The sequence below is a fragment of the Haliaeetus leucocephalus genome, unplaced genomic scaffold, assembly GCF_000737465.1.
Source record: "Haliaeetus leucocephalus isolate CR32 unplaced genomic scaffold, Haliaeetus_leucocephalus-4.0 Scaffold428, whole genome shotgun sequence".
NCBI classification, from domain to species: domain Eukaryota; kingdom Metazoa; phylum Chordata; class Aves; order Accipitriformes; family Accipitridae; genus Haliaeetus; species Haliaeetus leucocephalus.
This window is the reverse complement of record NW_010972864.1, coordinates 3,088,168-3,108,526: the sequence shown is the minus strand read 5'-3', so window position 1 is coordinate 3,108,526 and position 20,359 is coordinate 3,088,168. Positions and strand designations below refer to the sequence as shown.

Sequence of the window (20,359 nt, the reverse complement as noted above, 5' to 3'; positions counted from 1 at the left end):
TGCAAGTTGTTATCAAATACCTTTTAGAAAGCCAAATAGACAATGTATCTGAGAATTAAAAAAAAGTCCCACACAGTGCAAGCCCTGAAAGAAAGTAGGAGGCAGTCGAGAGACTTGTTATTGTTGCTCATCTGAACTATTCAGTCAGTTGTGACAAATCTTGGTATTCTGCTGCTGATGGTTCAGTAGCAGCTGGGCAGAGGAGGGCTCTGAGGATGTGGATTTACAGCAGGTTTATGCTGATCCATGCGTGAGCTTCCCCAGAAGGGGACTTCTCCTTGCCCCCACTGTTGTTTCCAGCCACGCGTCTCCATCTGCACAACTAATGTGGCTGAGATGGTTGAAAATCAGCCTATTAAGTAAGACGAGAATTTTTAGCTGAATCGGGACTGTGATGTGTCTTGACCCCATGATGCAGCTGCGCTAGTGCTGGCACAAGGGAGGAGGAAGAGCAGCAGCATCACTACAGCAGCAGCAAGAGTTGGGCTGTCTGTTTTTGCCAGGTATTGAACAGTTTAAGCCAATCATGAAACAAAAGCCTTAGGAAAGTTGTGTGTCTGTAGCTTGTCTAAAGTGGTATTTTTAGCTGAGATTATTTGGGTGTTGAGTATGAGTAGGTGGTTGCATGATGCCATTTGTTTTCCGGCAAAGAAATAGTCGTCCACGTTGCATTAATAGAATTGGTGTATTCTTTTCTCAGAAATGAGAATTAAAAATTAAGGGATTTCTTTTTGACTTTCTGTCTGTGTGGCTTTCTCCTGTGATCAATAAGCCTAGCTTCCCCTATTCCAGTGGGTTTGTTACTATGTTTAACTTAAGTTTGGTGCTATACCATAGCAACCGATGGTGTTTCCATTTTTTTCTGTGATCCTGGGAGCTAGTTATCTGTAATCCAAGGGACAAGAAGTATTGTTGAAAGTAAGGACATTACTGATATGTTTGTATGAACAGAAGAAATCTGAAACTCTGAGCTGTTTGCAGCTCTGCTGTTCCAGAGTCTCTGGCTATACATCTAATTAACCATCCAAAAATGCTGGCCACTCCTTTCACTCCCTGCCAGCAATATCAAGATGTAAAATTAATTTTTCTGAAGATATTCTTCTCATATAGTTGCAATAATTGGACCTAGCCTTTATATTGTAAACAATCCAAAGTATACAAATGACTTTAATTATAGCAATAGGTCAATATGTTCGTGATGCCCAAAAGTTCTTGGGGGGGTGGATGCTCAGTTATCACATTTTCTTTTTTAGATCCCTCAGAAGGCAGGAAATTCAGTCCTGTCAAGTTGGTTTTTTACTCTTCACTAATTATTTAAGTAATAGCAATTGGTGTGGCTTTAGTCCAGAATAATTTCTAATCTGAAGAGAATTTTTCCACATTTCCTTTGTGTTTCTTTTCACATTCTTTAATTAGATTTCATATAATGAGTTGTGTCTATTATAAATACTAATAATAAGCTAATAATAAAAGAAATATGCCTTTTCCCCTTAATCCGTGGAAATATGTGAAGACCTTATCCCTGTGGTTAGCAAGAAACCAATAACAAGTTTTGTTGACAATCAGATACAACATTGATTGTGTTCTGTCAGAAGAAAAATGTCTCATCCTGAGTGCTCAATTCAGTAGAAATTAGTAATTTACATGTACATAAAAGCACTGTATTATGACTATGTCACTTAGTACTTGCTGAAGGTAACTTGGTCAGTAATTCACATGCTGATTCACGTCAGGCACACAGGATTAATTTTTAATGCCTGGAAAAGAATACAGTTTACTGGGGAAGAATAAACAAGGTGGGGTTTTTCAGTGATTAAAAAATATTTCAAATCACTTGGTGCTAAGGACTCTCTCAGAATTCCTTTTTCACCTTTGCAGAAGACACATTAAGCTCACCCTCAGTGTGGGGTATCGTGATCACTACCAGTATTAGTACACACCCATGGTTTGCAAACTGGGACTGGGTAGACTTGTCTCTTAAATCAGTCTGCCAGTCATGAACATGGCTGCAATTTCAGCTCTAAATTCTACTTCCCCTTGCTGCTCTTGGCATGGCACATCCTACAGAAAGATTACTTAGCTTGTTGTCTGAAGGCTGCTATGTAAATAGTAGTTGTGTGCTATATGGTCACGTTCTTCTCGTAGGTCTCCATAAAACTGCACCTGCGGATTTTAGGGATGCAAATACCTAGGTACCAGCTTTTGGTATGTACGTATGGTCCTTTGCAAGCAGCAGCAGTATATTTTGTGGGCAGAAAATGCTTGTGTGTCCAAAACCTGCAGGTGTGGCTTTAAAGCCCATTTGACAATTTACCCTCTGTGCATGAAAAAGGTGCGCTCTACCTGAGCCTGCTTAGACTCTGCCCAAGTGATCAAATTGATACAGTGCATCATTTATGCTTCGGTGTTGGGGTACTTTGCAGATTCTGGGTACTGCATACCACCTCACTGCTGTTATTTTCAGTCTCTGTTTAATTAAAAGGAAACATTTAACCATGTTTTCAGTGATGTATGTGAGTTCAGTTCTCACAATGATTTCTCCAACTGAACTTGCTTCATCACCCCTGCCGCTTTCCACTTTTGAGCACCGCCAATATCCAAGTTGGCGTAGCAAGGATGGCACACAGAGGGAGGCACGACGGGCATTTCTAAAGTAAGCAAAAGGCTCCTGCCAAAGCAGAGTACGGTGCTGTTTGTGAAGCTTGGAGCATCAGGGTGCTGCACCTGCAGCAAAGGAGACAGTTGCAATTAGCCACAGTATGTGCAATATACACTCAGTTGTTATTCAGCTGGCTGAAGTTAGTGGTAGGGCAGATTAAAAGCTTAAGCTGCAGGTTTGGCTTTAAAGACATTAAGCATACAAGAATATTTTTTTTTTTTTGCAAAAGCTTAAATGTGTTCTCATATAGTTGTGGTGAATCCTTTACAGACTGGCCTTCAGAGTTAGTTTTGGGTTTTTGGGGAGGTGGTCTCACAAGATCTTGAGTAAATAACTACTATCAGTTCTCTCTTACATGAATTTTCTTTTACGTCTACCCATAAATTATTGTATCCTTTTTTTTCCTAGTCAACTACCTTGTCAGTATCGAGAATACAGTTTGAGTTTTCTGATGTTCAAGGAACACTTCCAGAGAACATGACTAAAAAGTTTTTGTATGTCTCTTGAACTTCTCTTGTTGAGGGTTGGTTGTGCATCATTATAGGCTCTTGTAAGGAGTTCCTTAAAATATCACCAATTTAGTACTGTTTTGGAAAAAAAAAACAAAAAACAAAAAAAACCCAAACCAAACAGTACTACACCTGTGTATGCAGAAAGTCAGGTATAGATGTTTAATAGGGCTATAAAGTATGTTTACCCAAGAACTTTGTTTCTTTATAACAATAAAAACTGAGTGTCCATAATCTTTTCTTAGAATGGAGAAACAGTGGGAAGAAGAGGTTTTACAGTGCTCTTGACATCAAAAATTGACTCAAATTGCAATAAGCAAATAAGTAGCCTTACTTGGTAATATAACCTCCTTTGGTAACATTTCAGTAACGTAATCATCAATGACAAACATAAAAACTGTGTATTCTCTAATAATTCACATTCGCATATCGGAAATTTAGATTCAATACTCTTGTCAAACTATCCAAATCCGTTTAAGAACTGAATCTGTAGCAGTGGTTGGGCTTCCTACCCTTCTTCTCTCTCCCCAATTTCTTTTGAGTAGCACAAACCTGAACCCTTGTGCATCTTGGATTCATATTATATTCTCAGTCATGGATGACCTTTTACAAATGACTTCCAATAACTACAGCTGAATTCAAGCACAAGAGTTGGTCGCGAAAGGTCATGCTCTAGTTACACAAAATGTAGATAAATTTGTACTCCCTACAGCAACTGATTGCTGTAGGTTTTTGTTTTGTATCTGACCAATCTTAATTCAGAGCCATGCATTAGGAAAGGTTATGTCCTAGCGTTGTTTCTCTTTGCCTTTCTCCTTCTATTTTTCCTTCACTATGGAATTAGCCTGTTTAGAGAATTTTTTGAGTTTTCCAGGTGTTAAAGTTCTGTTTCAAAGGGATCATATTTTACCTTTTTCTTTTCCCCTCTGTTCTTTACTAGTGGATTAATTCCAGATTCTCCTGCATGTAATCTTCCTCGTAAACGTGAGTAGTGTCTTTCTGTAAGTGTCACATTCTCATTGGGGATTATTTTACTTCCAAATGGAGTAATTCCAGAGAAGTTATTTGAGGCCAGTGTAATAAGAGCATGCCTTAGAGTGGCACATTTAGACCTTAAACAAAGAAACATGGCAGATTCAAACACGTACAGTTTATTTATGTAGGCATAACTCAGAATGAGTAGTAAATTGAAAGAATATTTGCACTCATCACCACTGGTCACTTCCTGGCCTTATGTTGTATAGACAATTCATCTCCTTTTTATTTCTGAAATACAGAAACTGTAGACTAAGGCTTCCCATGGAGACTTTGCTGTGGGACTCTACTTTGTAATTAGTGCCAAGAAACTGGATTTTTCCACCCCTGTTTGGGCTTGCTGCATACTCGTCTTGCACACACCACTGCTTCTGATTCACACCAGAGAAGCTTTGTAGCTCAGCTGTTTGTGGTGCAGTTCTCCTAGCAGGTGAGTCAAAATAAGCTTCTGTGGGCATAACCCTGTCGGAGCTTGTATGCTGCTTCCCATTGGTTACTGGTGCCTTCATATGCCATTTCCAGGGTTTTCTAATTAAGATTATATGGGGATAGCGTGCTTCAGAGCTGGATATCAACTCATCTTCACTGCAAGTGAAAAACGAACAGCTGACCTTCTTTAGGATATGCCACATTGGATGGTCGTGACTCCATGTGGCTTTGCCTCAACATGGTTAATCTGACTGCAAATTTTAACTGCAGTCACATTCCTTGTCTGGGTGGGGGCAACCATATGTTCTTAATACGGCAGAAACCAAGCAGGAACCAAAATCAAAGCCAAACTACTGCAATGTTTTGGCCCTACTGTGAGTGTGATGCAAAGCTTCAGCTGCCTAAGACCATAACAGGGTGTATTAAAGAGATAGCTGAATGTCCACGGCTTTATTTCTGTGTGGGGTCTGAGTATGTAGATTCAAGCTCCAGTTGCTCTCCTTGGTCTTTTCCATCATGACAGCTCTTACTGTGCTGTTCTTAGAGTAAATGTCAGATAGTTTTCCTTCAGCAGAAAAAAATCAGGGTCAACCATCCCTCATTTAACACATACTAAGGACCTTGATACAGGAAACTGCAGTGGACCAGCTGATGGGTGGAACATCCTCTTTTGTGTCAAAGCCCAGAAACCTATTTTGTGGAAGATAACTGCATAAGCAATTGAGCTTGACACTGGAGCGTAGTCAAAAAGGCATTTTAACAGATTATGTGACCTATCCTCTAGACAATCATAATATAAAGCACCATAAAGCACAATACATAACTAGCAACATGAAAGTGGAGGCTGGTGGTCTATGTGATTTCAAATGAAAAAGCAATGGCCCTTGCAGTGTGAGAACTGAGGCAGTTTCTACCTGAGGATTTGGATCACATTGTGATAGAGTTTGAGGAAATGCATCTGCTAAGCCATAATTAACTGATCTTTGCCTGCCTAATTGCAGATGAGTAGGAATCCACGATTTGCTCCATTCAGTTCCTTAAGAAAGCAGGAATCTGAAAAAGTCGTGAAGTAGTTGAATAAAAGGAAAAAGCATTCAAAGCGGTTGCATAGTGAGCTGTAAAGCAAAATTGAAACAAACTATTCTTGTTGTTAGATACAGGATGAATGCCAAATAGGCATTGAAAATATACACGATGTTCAACTGGAAACCGTCCAAACCATATCAATATTGTGTTGATGTTAAAACCAAATATGCTGTCTGGCATGTTTCCATTATCTCAAATCTTACATCCTTAAAGGAAAACGGTGACAAATTTTTGCTTTCCCTTTTCCCAGATATATAAAGCACAACCTTCTAGAAGAAAACTGGCAAACAAGCCTGCCTACTAACTCTGTTAGTGGGCATCCTGGCAATTCTGTCTCATTTGAAAATACTTATCAATGCTGATAAGGCAGAGGACAGGTAAAACTTCAAATTTTTAATTAATTTATATCCTAACATCTCCTTGCCATGAGTACAGTTACACAATGTTAGTCAATGCAGGATTTGGTCCAGGAATGAATTTGAGTTACACCCCCACCTCCTTTTTATGCACAACAGAATTAATGAATGAGGGCCCTCAGTCCTATTAAGATTAATGTTTCTTTGTCAGTCCAATTTTTTTTTTTCCTTTGGGGTCTCTTCATGTTACGACTTTGTTAGGTGGAAACCGAATGGTGCATGGTAATCAACACAAGAGATTGGGCTACTCTGAGCTTTCATAAATGTTTAGTTTCCCAGGGTCCTTTGAACCTCCCAGGGAACAGTTCTGCATTGCTATTAGAGACTGACAATTAAAGGTCTGTTTTCATATCAAGAGTAATCACAAAAAATTAGCTAGGGAGACCTTGGAATGCTGTGAGATTTTCAGTGTTTTGAGATGGCCAACTTTCCTTCATTTGCTTCAATCAGTATCAACTTGGTTTTCTTTTTATGTTTCCTACTGCCAGGGCAACTTACGAGTTGGCGTTGTGACAACTGAGAAGGATTATGCAATACCGCGAAGATGTGATTAATACATTGTAGGCCACTGTAATCATATTCAGTTGCATAATTATGACAGAGGTGCAAAAGTAAGCTAAACTAGATTTTGAAGGCAATGCTATAAATGAGCAGTTTCAGTTTTCCGAATTCCTTCTTAGAAGAAGGAGGAAATGCTGTGCGTATCTGCAGGAGCTGTGTTGCTTACAGATCTCGGAGATTCTGCGGATAATTTATAGGAAATGTATGTTCTGTCCTAAATATTTTAATCTTTGTGTGCCAAGTTACAGGCTTTCACAGAAGGTAATCTGTTAGTGTCACACCTTCTCCATTGTAAGTCTGAAAAACAAATCTGAGTGTTTCTTCCTCAGGCTCTGGTGCCATGGGAAATTGCTGCAGAATTTTGTCATGAACGAGTGCTTTGGTTTCCTTTCACTTCTCAGAATGTGCTCTGGTAGATTAGGAAGCCAGTAATGAAAGTGGGGTGGATCATACCAAATAGGTTGCATATGAGTTTATTTAGGTCTATAAAAATAAAGTAAAATCCACAGCTGTTTGTTTCTGTCACAAACTGGAAAAAACAAAATTAAACTGGTATTAGAATATTGAATTCCCTTTTCAAAACTGGTTTCTTATTAGTGCCATTCCCACGTGCAGTTAACTGAATATGGCTGTTTCAGAGCAAGGCTGAGGGTCCCCTATACCTCCTGGGATTCTCCCCAATTTTCTCAGTCTGCTTGGAAACCCTCAGATACTTGGGAACAGGGAGACAGACCCAGAATATCTGTTTGTCCCCTGCCTTGCTGTCATGCCACAAATAGTAGTAGGATTATCTGAAAGACTTAAGGAAAAAAACTTTTTATTCCAAAGCCTTCATTTTATTGATGTTGATGACGGTTGCTTAAAGTATAAATTGGGATTTGATTTTTGGGAGGGAAAAAAAAGAAAAAAAGAAATCCTTTGTTGCTAGGACTTGTAGCAGTCACGTCACAAAAATTGGCAGATCTGTGTATTTAAGGGATTTTACACTAATTAAATGCAGTAGTAGTGTTTTGCCTTTTGAAATGAAATCTTTTTTTTCTTCTGCTACATACTTAGGGAACAAACATGCTGTCAAAATCCTTAATGTATCCAACTATTTGAACATAAGAAACAGCATCAAGCTGTTATTTGTTCTGTTGGAGTGTACTCATATTTCAAATCTGAATCTTTTGTACCTGGTGATCTTAATTATATTTGAGCTGGAAGTAGTTTAACATTAAAAGGAATTACAGCAGATTAATCTGTAAACCTGCACAAATATCACATTCCTTTGTACGGAGGTAAGCAGGGCATAGTATGCATAATTACGTGTTGTTCTCTGTGTAGGTTGTGTGTGTAAGGCTGAGGAGTCAGTGTTGCAGTTCCTCGTGACAGCATCAATTATGGCACGCTCTCGTGTCTTGCAATGGTCAGTTACATTAGAAAACATACATTGTTCCTCTCAGTAAGGTAATCTTCCTTATAATAAGAACAAGCAAGCAAAAAAAAAAAAATAAATTAAAACCCCAACTTGCCCTGGAAACAGGAATTGGTATACTAATTAGAGTATGAAAATACAGAGAAATCTTTTCAAGAATGTTTGCTGCAGTTTTTTTTTTCTAAAGTGATATAGCTTGAGGTCAACCGAAGAAGGCCATTTATCTCAACCTTCCAACCATCCATTACACTTTTTGCAACTGGAAAGACAAAAGAAAATCACCAAAAAATTAATTGGGGAGGTCTGTTTCTCCAGTCCCGATGCAAAACCGTCCTTGGAATCCAGTTGCACCAGTTTAGCCTCAGTTAGAGCGGCAGGAGGGCAGAGCCTCAGCAAGTAAGAATTGTAGTTTGTATTGGTAAATACATCTTTTGACCCAAAGTATCAGTGAAGTGCAGTTGTCTATGATTAAGCCCTTTTGATTTGCTTGTTTTCAAGGCTGGTCAGATGGCACTATTGAGCCCATTTAGGAACAGTTTGCCAGATGACAGGTAAAAAAAAGAAGTTTCAGGAGAAATATAGGAGAAGAGCAAGCCATCCGTGTGCAGTCTGAGTTGCAGAAGATGTGTCTCTTGGACTACACTGGCTACCTGCTGGGCAGCTTCCATATAAATTTCCAGATGGCAGTAAATTTCCCAGTTAGTTTGATGTTCATGCATCCATTCATCTTGCATAAGCTGCTACCTCATTGCAGTGGCTCTGGAAAAAACTGTCATAAATTTTGAATTTAGCATGTGTAGCTCTACCGGTAATGAAACTTCTGTCAAGTCTCAAGAATTACCTGCATTTCGTGAGACGAATGCAGGTATTGCTGGTGGGACTGGCTGACATGTTCTGACAGTTCTGGTTTTATCAGTGTCCCATTGCCTCCTGTCCTTTGAATTTGGAGCACTCTCTCTAGTGGAGCCTCTTGAATCCCTCTAGTGAATGCTGATGGTCACCACAAGTGATCACAAGGCACCTAAACAGAAACATCCTTCTCAAAATTGAGGGTGCCATGAATAAAACAGAAATTAGTGCTAGTCATTGTAAGAGAATTCTGGGGAATTTTTTCTTTTTTTTTTTTTAAAGCAGGACAAAATTCTGGCTACTTTCAGTGACAAAGCCGTCTACTGCCTTACTGTTAACCATCAGCTGGAAACTGAACCCCCTTTCAGTGCTGTAGGTGTTTTTCATGTTTTTTCACTGCTTTTTGTAGCTTTTCTCCTAAAACAAAAGTGCAGCACACACCAGGACTTTGCAGGCTTCCCCGTATAATGGTGCCAATGTATTTCCACCCTAATTTACAGCATTTCTGTTATTACAGACCTTGGTCTCTTCTAAGCACAACTGCCGACTATGCCAAATTCACGTAGTTGTTCTGTGATGAGGACAAAGATCTTCTAGGGAATAAATGGAGAACACATTATTCAATTTGCTGGTGACCTTGAATTTGATCTATCCTTAACAGCCTAGTGAATCTCTGTCCTGTTTAACCCATGTCATCATTACTGGTATATCATACAGGCTACTTCTGCAACTGCCTTTTCCTTGATACTGTAGTATTTAAATTGCCAAAAGTAAGAACTAAGAGTGAACAACGAAAGAACTACCATAAATTCTTCTTCACCTCTTCCTTAGCATTGTCAGGAATGGCCACAAAGGTCTTTCCCAGTCTTTCTGTTCATTTTCATATTTGTCTGAGGTAGAAACCACAAGTTTGATTGATAATGCAATTTGCATCTTGAGGCATCACTGGAAATACAATGGCATGAAAGGCTACTCTGGCGGAGCGCACTTTTCCCCTGGGGCTGACTTTAGAAACTCATTGATGTCACTTCCTTCCTCAGTCAGCAAGTGAATTTTCACTAATTCTCAAGACCAGCTGTCCATGCTGTCAACAGAAAGTTATTAAAATTCCTTTAAAGTGAATCAAAATAGCCTAAAAACAAATGTACTGGGAAACAGGAAAGCATCAGTATTCAAAGTCCACAAACCTTTGAGCAAAATAGTGTTGATCTAACCAGAGATTTCAAACACTCTGCTTTCCTAGCAACTTGTATATCATTAGAGAATGCTAAAAACACATACTCCTTTAATCTTCTATTACCAACAATCTATTTGGTTAAAATATTAGTTACAAGAATAAATTCTATTCTCCCAAAGATGAACTCAGTGAACAAGGGAATACATTTTGAGAAGTCTCCCCTAAATGATAGTTGGGGCAGGGGGGGTATAGCCAAAAAAGCATAATTTTTATATTTAGCAAATAAAAACACAACACAAGCATGCAGGAAATAATTACCATAAGAGACAATCTTATAATACAGCCTAAAGTGATTATCTTTATCTGAATTGTCTATAATGCTTTCATTGAGGAGTATTCTCAGGGACAAATAGGGAAGATTATTTTCCTTTAGTTAATAGAGTCTTTATACTGTATTTTAACACTCAAAATATTTTCATCTCCTTTTAAAAATTCTCTCTTGTGCCACACATATCAGAATGAAAAAATACTGTTGAAATGGAGTATCATTTCCAGTGCTGGAGGTGGCAGCCATCCATGCTAGGCGGGTTCCCCTAGAGTTAATAGTGATACTGACAGGTCGCAAACAGTGTCCTATCATTATTACTTAAAAAAAACCTCTGGGTAAGTGTGAAATTCCTGACTTTCCCCAATACATGTGGATGGTCTCCAGTAGCAAAGGGATGGTAATTGATACCAGCTGCCCTTTTGACAACTAGCGCATAGGAACAGTAAATGAGGCAAAATTACTGTCCCTTTTGATCTAAAAGGAAAGAATAGGTTTGAGGTGTCATTGCTGCTGGGATCCCAGATGGCTGTAGAAAAGCAATATTCTGTCTAGGCTTTGATCATGTCTTCAGGAGCACACTGAAGGACCTTGCAGAAGGCAGCCAGAATAAGGAAGCAAGACCATAATTCAACTTGCCACTTTGTGGATATTATCAGGATAGAATTTCTCCCTTGAGCCAGCTGGTGCCTAACCTCAGTCTTGACACAGGCATGTAATTTTATTTTAGGGTAATGGCAGAAGCTGCCTTTCTCCTCCAATGGTCAAATCATGAGCTGGATGCTACCAGTCTCTCGGGCGTGTACACAGGGCAGCACTACGTATCACTACATTAAAATGCCTCATAGCACATATTTGAAATTTGTTGTCTTCACTTTGAATATCGTAATTTCTTGTGGGGTTCCAGGTTAGCAAGATTGGCTACCTATCTCAATCTTCTTTTTATCAAATCTGGATTAAGAGAGTCTTGTGTTTCTTTTACTTTAGGTGGATTTCCATTTTGAAGTTTCAAGTCATTTGTACCTGTTAAATTCCGTTTCTTAATTATAAGGTTTGATTACTTTTTTTTGAATTAACAGGTTTTTGTTCTGTATGTACATGATCATATTCATTAAAATATGTACAAACTAATTATTTCCTTTCTCTTTCAGAGTCTGGAGAAAAATTGCAACAACAGATTATTAATCAGGTATTTTGACACTTTCATACTTTTTGTTACTGAATTTTTCATGTAGAAGAATTGTAGCAATTAAAGGGGAGAACTTCATGGGACAGGCTAATATTAACTATATACGTGTGCTAAGGACCACATATCAGACAACTGCCTGGCTCTGCAGATGTGTTGAACTCACAAGACTAGCCATCATTTTGATTTAAACCTAAGATTTGCCATTTAAGCAATTTAGTTCATCTCCTTCTCAATGTGTTGATGGTGAGGACAAAGCCTAGAGGTAATTTGTTCATTGATATCAAATTTTGTAGCATAGAATTTTTTTATTTTTTTTTTAAATAGTAGTATTTCTCCTGTTTGCTAGTATTCCTTTGAAACAACAGAAAACCATCAATACAAAATACGTGCACAGGACATGTAAGCGGTGGCTTTCCATGTTGTTTAGGTTTTCATTTCTGCCATGAATTTTCATTGAGGCTTCACTAAACTGTGACATTGCTTGTGCAGGCATTTGGTGTCTTGTCTTTATTACTGTATCAATTAGGAGCAATTATTTAGAAAAAAACCCTTTATATATTGCCATTTAGCATTTCAGCATCAGGAAAAGGAGATAGGAACTGTACTGAAAATAATTTTCCCCTAACCAGAAAGAGAGGAGGAAACCCAGAGTTTGCTTTCCTAAATTACATGCTCTTCCAGATTGAAAGGACCTGATTTGTACAGAAGCATCATGCTGCTTCTCATTCTTGGCTTCTTGTCCTCTTACTGAATGCTGTTATCCAGATGACATATAAATGGGTATCTGGTTTGATCGTGAGATTTATTCTGAAAAGTCACTTAAAAAGCAGTCATTAAAATATTTGTATTCCACCAGTTACCCTCCCTTAAGTAGTCTTCCTTCCAAGCTATAAATTGAGGCATTGGCATCATTACATCACTGTTATCTGTGAATTGATCATCTAGATGGAGGACTAACCTGCCAGGTGACTGACCACCTAAGGCAGCCTGGTTTGGGTCGAACAGCATTTCCCCTGCCATGGCAGAGCATGGCACGGATGTCAATGCGTCACTTCCAGTGGCCTGAGCTGGCACTGCTCCTGACAGAGTAAGCCCGTGTGCATCTGGAAGCTTATGGGAAGCCTGGTCCTGTGGCAGCAAATAATATCCAGAGTGTTACAACCTTTCTGTTATCTTGAGAAATTGATGGGTGAATATACTTCACCAAGAATATGTTATTACATAAGCAAAAGAAAATCTTCACTTTTTCTAAGTAAGTGTAGAAATATTTTGAAACTTAATGGAAGTTCTGTGCTTTGACTGAGAGTTTATATCCTAAACCAAGTCTAATTAACTTTTATCAACTAAACTGCATTTTAAAATTAGCCTGAAATGTCTCCCAAAACCACTTTTGGGAGTCCTTATTGACCAGAAGAGGGGGCAGTTGTATTTTTAAAACACAACTTGAGGCTGCATTGATAGGGCTGTGAATGGCTGATTGGAGACCTAATTCTGCACATTCTCTGTGTGACAAAATCAGCTCTGTGGATGACATTGCCCTTTTCTGAGGAAAAGTGTATTGCGATAAAAAGGACATTTGTCACAGTTGCAAAAGGTGGATTAGGTGCCGTGTTTCCTGTATCCAGTCTTGGTCTTTTCCTGCATGCCACTGCTTTCCCCTCCTCAAATTACTCACCTGTTCTGTCTCTCTGCAGTTAACTTAAGAACATCTAATTTTGCAGGAAAATTGCATTGTCTTGATATGTGGAGAGTGTGTCTAAATAAAGCTGTAAAAAGTTGCTTTGGGGACAAATGGTAGACATTCACTTTCAAATGGATACTAGTGAAGCTGATGATGCCCCATTCCATACAAACTTCCTTTGGACTTCCAAGAAATGGGAGAATGTTTCAAATTAGAAATCAATTTAATTTTCAAGTCTATAATTTAGGCCACAATAGCAGAGGCACTGCATATTTGATTTGTAGTAATATTACTTCAATAAAAAGATTAGAAGTGGGGTTGATCCTTATGGAGTATCTCCCATAGAAGGATTCAGTTTATTTTCAATACTGAACTTGAAATTTTATATGCAGGATAAGATACTTGTCTGGCTGAAGATCCTGTAGTCCCGTTCAAGTCAGTGCAACAACACTGAGTTAAACTGGCTGCCAGAAATCTAAGTGAGGGAGAAGTGGCTATGCAGAAGATGAATGATGTTACAACTTGACAGGAGCAGGAGTGCAAAGGAGCAAATAGCAGGAAGTGTCTTGTTGAGAGGTGACTGAAACAGAGAGAGGATGGGGAAATGATAAAGCTGCTGTCCTAGTGATCTCCTGCTAGGTAAACCCCTCACTATTTGTGGGTATCTGGGACCTCTCGCATCGTGAAGACCACGGTTGTTTCTGTGGGATTCTTAGCTCTTTCTAAAGCCTAAGCAAAGTTTGGCAAAATATGACATAGATAAAACATGAAGGTAGTATCTACTTCCAGAAACCTTTGACTACAGTTATCATCTTCACTGGCTCTTGTTCCCTTTGATCACAAGGCATTTGCTGGTTTTCTTAAAGCACCTTTTTTGTCATTTATGTGTATAGGTATGCATGTTCATTTAACAGCAGTGGCCATCTACCACTCTGCTTGAGCAGAGACATCCAGAAATGTGAACTGCTTTTCAATACCTGTTTTTAACCACCTTTGCAACTTCAGGGTAAATCCTGGCACCAATGTACAGCCTGATTAGCTGTAGCATGTTAACTACTGCTAAGGGAAATGCAAGGAAACAAGAACAAACCTTGTGCTTCTAACTGTGTAACAGTCTTGGCTAAAAAACACATTGCAGACTGCCAGTCAAAATGTGTCTTAAGGCAATCCTTTATGTTTCATCCTTACCACTCAGATTTGTCTCTTGTTGTGGTCTTAATGTATACTCCTACATGTGGTTTTGCCCAGTACCTCTCAGACGCTCTGAAGGACTAACGAGATTATGCGTACTTGCGTTTAGAAGCTGAAGTTGTTTGCACAGTCAGACTTTTGGGTTAAACTCCCAGCTGTGTTTGAGCTCAAACTTGTGCCTGTCCCTTCTGCAGTGAAGCTGCAGGTTGGGTCAGGAGGCTGGTGAGAGTGCTCCACAATAGCTGTCCCGCTGTTCTGTCCCTGAGGGGCTCTTTCCTCAAGGCAGACTGTCTTGCAGTGGCATATCCATCTCTTAGTCTTCTAACATCTCTGTCAGGGAGATTTCCCTTTCAGCACATGGGGTTGGGGAAACAGGAACACAGAAAGGACTGTTATGAAGCAGTATACTTGCTAGAGCTAGGCTTGGACCAGGGATAACTGCAGCTCTGATGTACTGGCAGTATGTATACACTTTCTGCCAAAGTAAAGAGGTGAAAGAAAACTCAAAGCTCTATTAAATGACAGTGTAAGTTTGTTGCAAAGAGGGTGTTGGGGAATGGCTTGTGACCTGAAGGATGCTTCAGGTACACACATGGTGTAATAAACCTATATTAATATGAGCAAAAACTTCACAGTTCAGTCCAAACTCCTTGGTTTTCCTTGTGCACTGCTGTAGTTTACTTTAGTACTCTCCTCTCTCCCCTTCATCCTCTCATGTAACCTAGCTAGGAAAAGTTCAGTCCATGTATGCCAGCTTCCAAGTGCTGCTACTTTGAGGTTATCTAATAGGTATGTCCCTTGCTCCTATTATCCCGGGTTGGGGTCATATTCCTCAGTCTTACTTACTTTGTTCCCCCCCAAAAAATTTGAAAATCTTCAAGAGAGCTAATGCATTTAGCCCACTAAACAAACAACTATTATTTCACTTGCATGTGCTTCATAAAATCACATAATGGTTGAGGTTGGAAGGCACCTCTGGAGTTCACCTAGTCTAACCCCCTTACTCAAAGCAGGGTCAGCTAGACAGGTTGCCCAGGATCATGTCCAGATGGATTTTGAGTACCTCCAAGAACGGAGACTCCACAGCCTCTGGTCAACCTGTGCCAGTGCTTGATACTCACACAGTAGAAAAGTATTTTCTTACATTTAGATGGAATTCTTTGTGTTTCAGTTAGTGCCCACTGCTTCTCATCCTGTCACTGGACATCACTGAGAGGAGTCTGGCTCCATCTTCTTTACTCCCCCACCTCCCCCCATCAGATATTTATATACATTGATAAGATCCCCCTGAGCGTTCTCTTCTCCAGGCTGAACAGTCCCAGCTCTTTCAGCCACTGCTTGTATGTCATATGCTCCTATCCCTTAAATATCTTTGTGGCCCTTCACTGGACTCACTCCAGTGTATCTATGTCCATGTCCATTTATACACTGGACTCATTCCAGTATGCCCATATCCCCTGTACTGGGAAGCCCAGAACAGGACACAGCACTCCCAGTGTGTCTCACCAGGGCTGAGCAAAGGTGAAGGATCACCTCTCCTCATCTGCTGGAAATGCTCTGCCTAATGTAGCCCAGGAGGCTGTTGGCCTTTTTTGCCATGAGGGCACATTGCTGGCTCACAGTCAGCTTGTTCTCCGGGACCTGCAGGTCCTTTACTACGAAGCTGCTTTCCAGCTGTCCAGCCCCCAACCTGTACTGGTGCCTGGGGTTGTTCTTCCCCAGGCGCAGGACTTTGCGTTCTCCTTTGTTGAATTTCATGAAGTTCCAGTTTACCTATTTCTCAAGTCTGTTGAGGTCCCTCTGAATGGCAGCATAACCCTCTGTATCAGCTGCCCCTCCCAGTTTTGTATTGTCTGCAGACTTGGTGAGGGTACCCTCTGCCCCATGATCCAGGTCAGCAATGAAGATGTGATAGTTTTGGACCCACCATCGACCCTGGGGCACTAGTGTTTGGCCTCCAGCTGGATTTTGTGCACAACCGTTTAAGCTCAAGCAGTCCAACTCACTGAACGCTTATTTAGCCTGTACTTCATGAGGACCTTATGGGAGACAGTGCCAAAAGCCTTACTGAATTTGAGATAAACAACATCCAGTACTCTCCCCTCACCCACTGAGCCAGTCATCTCATTGTACAGGGCTATCAGACTGGTCAGGCATGATTTCCCCTTCATAAATCTATGCAGCACGAAGTCCAGCTGGAGTCCAGTCACCAGTGGAGTACCCCAGGGGTCACAGCTGAATAAAATAACTGTTTAACTTCTTCATTGCATACCAGGATGATGGGAGAGATTGTACCCTTAGCAAGTTGTCAGAGGATACAAAACTGGGAGAAGTAGTTGAGACACCAGATGGGTGTGCCACCATTCAGAGGGACCTCAACAAGGAGAAATGGACAAACGGGAACCTCATGAAGTTCAGCAAAGTGCAATGTACCTGGGGAGGAATAATCCCCTGCTCTGTCATGCTCCCAGGAACTGAGGTGAAGCTGACCAGCCTGTAGTTTCCTTGATGCTCCTACTAGCCCTCCCTGAAGATAGGAGTGACATTCGCTTTCTTCCAGTCCTCAGGAACCTTCCCCCATCACCATGACCTTTCAAAGATAATCAAGAATAGGCTCACAGTGAGATCCTCCAGCTCCCTTCAGCACTCATGGGTGCACCCCATGAGGTCCTATGGACTTGTTTATGTCCAGTTTCTTTAAATATTCCCTAATCTGATCCTCCTCTGCCAGGGGAAGTCTTTCTTGCTCCAGACTTCCCCATAGGTCTCAGGGGCATGGGACTACTGAAGACCAAGGCAACGAAGGCATCAAGCATCTCAGCCTTTTCCACAACGTCTATCACCAGGTCCCTACCCCGTTCATTAGTGGGCCTACATTTTCCCTAGTCTTCCTTTTGCTGTGGATAGACCTGTGGAAGCCTTTTTTGTTGCCTTTCACATCCCTCCCAGGTGGGTTTTGGCTTTCCTAACCCCATTCCTGCATGATCAGACAGTGTCTCTATATTCCCCCAAGTCACCTGTCCCAGCTGCCACCTCTGGTATGCTTCTTTTTTATGTTTTGGGTTTTTTTTTTCCAGAAGCTCCCTTTTCACACATGCAGACCCCTGCTACCTTTGCTTGATTTCCTCCTCATGGGGATGAACCATTCTTGAGTTTGGAGGAGGTGGTCCTTGAACTTCACCCAGATGTCCTGGACCCCTCTCCTCTCCAGGGCCGTATGCCATGAGTTTACTCTAAGCAGGTCCCTGAACACCCTAAAGTCTGCTCTCCTGAAGCCCTGGGTTATGATCCTGCTTTTTGCCTTTATCCCTTTTTTCAGGATCTAGAACTCCACCTTCTCATGGCAACTGCCGTCAACCACAACTTCACATCTCCAACCAGTCCTTCCATGTTTGTAAGTGTGAAGTCTGGCAGCCAACTTCTCATTGTTGGCCTTTGATCACTTTCGTTAGGAATTTGTCATCGATGCACTCCCCAAACCTGGATTGCTTGTGTCCTGCTCTGCTGCTCCTCCAGCAGATATTGGGGTGGTTAAATTCTCCTGTGAAGACCAGAGTCTGCGAATGTGAGGCTACTTTCAGTTGTCTGCAGAAGGCCTCATCTGCTACTTCTTCCTAGTCAGGGGGTCTGTCACAGACACCCACCACAGTGTTAGCCGTGCTGGTCTGCCCTCTAGTCGTGACCTACAAGCTCTCCACTGACTCTCATCTGTCCATAGCCAGAGCTCCATGTATCCCCACTGCTCTCTGACTGAAAAGGTGACTCCCAGCCTTGCTGTCCCAGCCTGCCCTTCCTGAAGAGCCTGTATCCATCCATGGCAGCTCTCCAGCCCTGTGAGCTGTCCCACTGCGTCTCTGTGATCCCAGTGAGACTGCACGAAGACCTCTAATTCCTCCTCTTTGCTCCCTGTCCAGCATGCAATAGTGTACAGACACTGTGGAGAGGCACCCAGCTATGCTGGTTTCCCAGAGAAGGTATGAGAGCTTCCCCCATCATGCTGTCCTGCAGGTACTTACATGTTTACAGGCATATGCTTGAGGTGGGCACCTCTGAGCCCTGGCTGGTTGAGTATGAGATCCTTCCTGCTCCCTCTGCACATTTTGTTTACCAGTAAGCAGAAGCTGCATTTTTTAAAAATTAATTTTCCATTCAATATGTGATATCTGATCAGATAGGAAAACCGGACAGGAAAAATTGTTCAGGTTTGCTCTACACATAACATTTTCTTTCTTCCAGGCTGATAAGGGCTGCTCCTGATACCATCCTCTGCCCCCTTCAAGTTCAGATAACATAACAGTCCTTCACTGATTAAATAATATATAGTACCAAGATGGTGAATTTCAGAAAAATGCAGGAGGAAGCATTATTCAAATAAGAACAGCAGACACTTTTATTTGATAACCTTTTCAGTATCCTTTTGTAGGAAAGCATTTCTCAGGCTGTATAGACAGGAACACACATGCAGTGTATGAAGATAAAAATATCTTCAATTTTATGAAGAATGATTCTTCTTGTGACAAAAAACAAGCATTAGAGTATGCAACAGACTAAGATGACTGGATGTTCAACAGAAGTATTGAAAGAAATGGTGTGAGGTTTGAGCAACAAAAGGCAGTATGGGCTGGGAAGTTGGGTTGCAATCCTGATTCTCAGCTTTCTGCGTGTCCCTTCTTGCTCTGTAAAATGGAAAGGGTTTTCTACCAGTGTTAATCAGAAATTAGGAATCACAATATTCACATGGAGTAGGCAATTATTATCTTTCCTTGTTTTGCAGACATGGAAAAATGAAGTGTGAAGGTCAAGGGACTTGCTCAAAGTTACAAAACCAAACACTGTGGTTCTGGCCAGTGCACCCACCTTTAACCACAGTGCCGTTCTTGCTCATTATTCCTCTGCTTCAAGGAGGGCTGGCGCTTGAACTAGCTAGTGTTTGGATGGCACACTGATCATCTGTGGCACTGCTTGCAGATTAGTGCATACCGAGTGGATAGCTATACAAAAAAACTGCTACAGAATAAACTGGGGTATTTTCTTTTACCTATGATAAATATGAGTTAGCCCCCTTCAGTGAAAATAGGGTATGCTACCTTTCAGTCAGTGTGAGGAGGGAGTGTGCAGTGGATAATCCCCTTTGTAAATTCACAGCCTATTTTGTCCCACAGTAATTTATGAATGCAATTAATTCTCAAGTATAAATATTTTTTTGTAAAATTGAACACATGAACTTGTTTAAAAGTGTATAAGTGGAGGCAAACACAGATTTGAGATATTTGCCAACCTAGAGTGCATTATACATTTCCATTTATTTTTTATTTACCAATAAAGTAATCTAATTTGAATTAAATGCTAATTGTGATTGAGGAGAAAATGCTTTGAGACCTCTAGAGATCTTACCATCTCTTCCAAAGCAATTTGGGGGAAATTGAATTCTTCATGCCTGAATATACATTAATATTCTTCAGCTGAACCTAGTCTCATCTGAAACTTTTCTTACTATTTCTAAAAGAGCAAGATGTCTCGTTTATGCTGGAAGATAAGTGTGTTTACCTGCAGACAAGATAGAAATGGATTCTGTTTACCAGCAAAAAATCCCTGTGGATCTTACCACAGCCACTAATGTGAGAAATACTACCATGTATGCAGAAGCACAGCATTACATTACAGGCCTCTCTTCTCAAAGGGGATGGTAGGTTTTGTGGGGAAGGAGTACAGTTGTTTATCATCTCATTTTTACATTTCACTAGTTGTGAATGCCCTGGGTGCCCCAGGGAGACCTGTCCAGTCACGCTGCCAGGCCATCTCCCTCTCAGCTCTCCTGCAGTAACATTTGAAGCC

General features: G+C 40.8%; 1 protein-coding gene across 1 annotated transcript in view; it reads left to right on the top strand.

Annotated features, from left to right (window-relative positions):
- Positions 1–20,359, top strand: part of CHST9 (carbohydrate (N-acetylgalactosamine 4-0) sulfotransferase 9) — an 86,701-nt gene that overhangs the window by 55,418 nt on the left and 10,924 nt on the right. Inside the window, exon 2 of the mRNA XM_010574349.1 lies at positions 11,615–11,652. Coding sequence (XP_010572651.1) covers positions 11,615–11,652 — 38 coding nt within the window. The remainder of the gene's footprint in view (positions 1–11,614; positions 11,653–20,359) is intronic.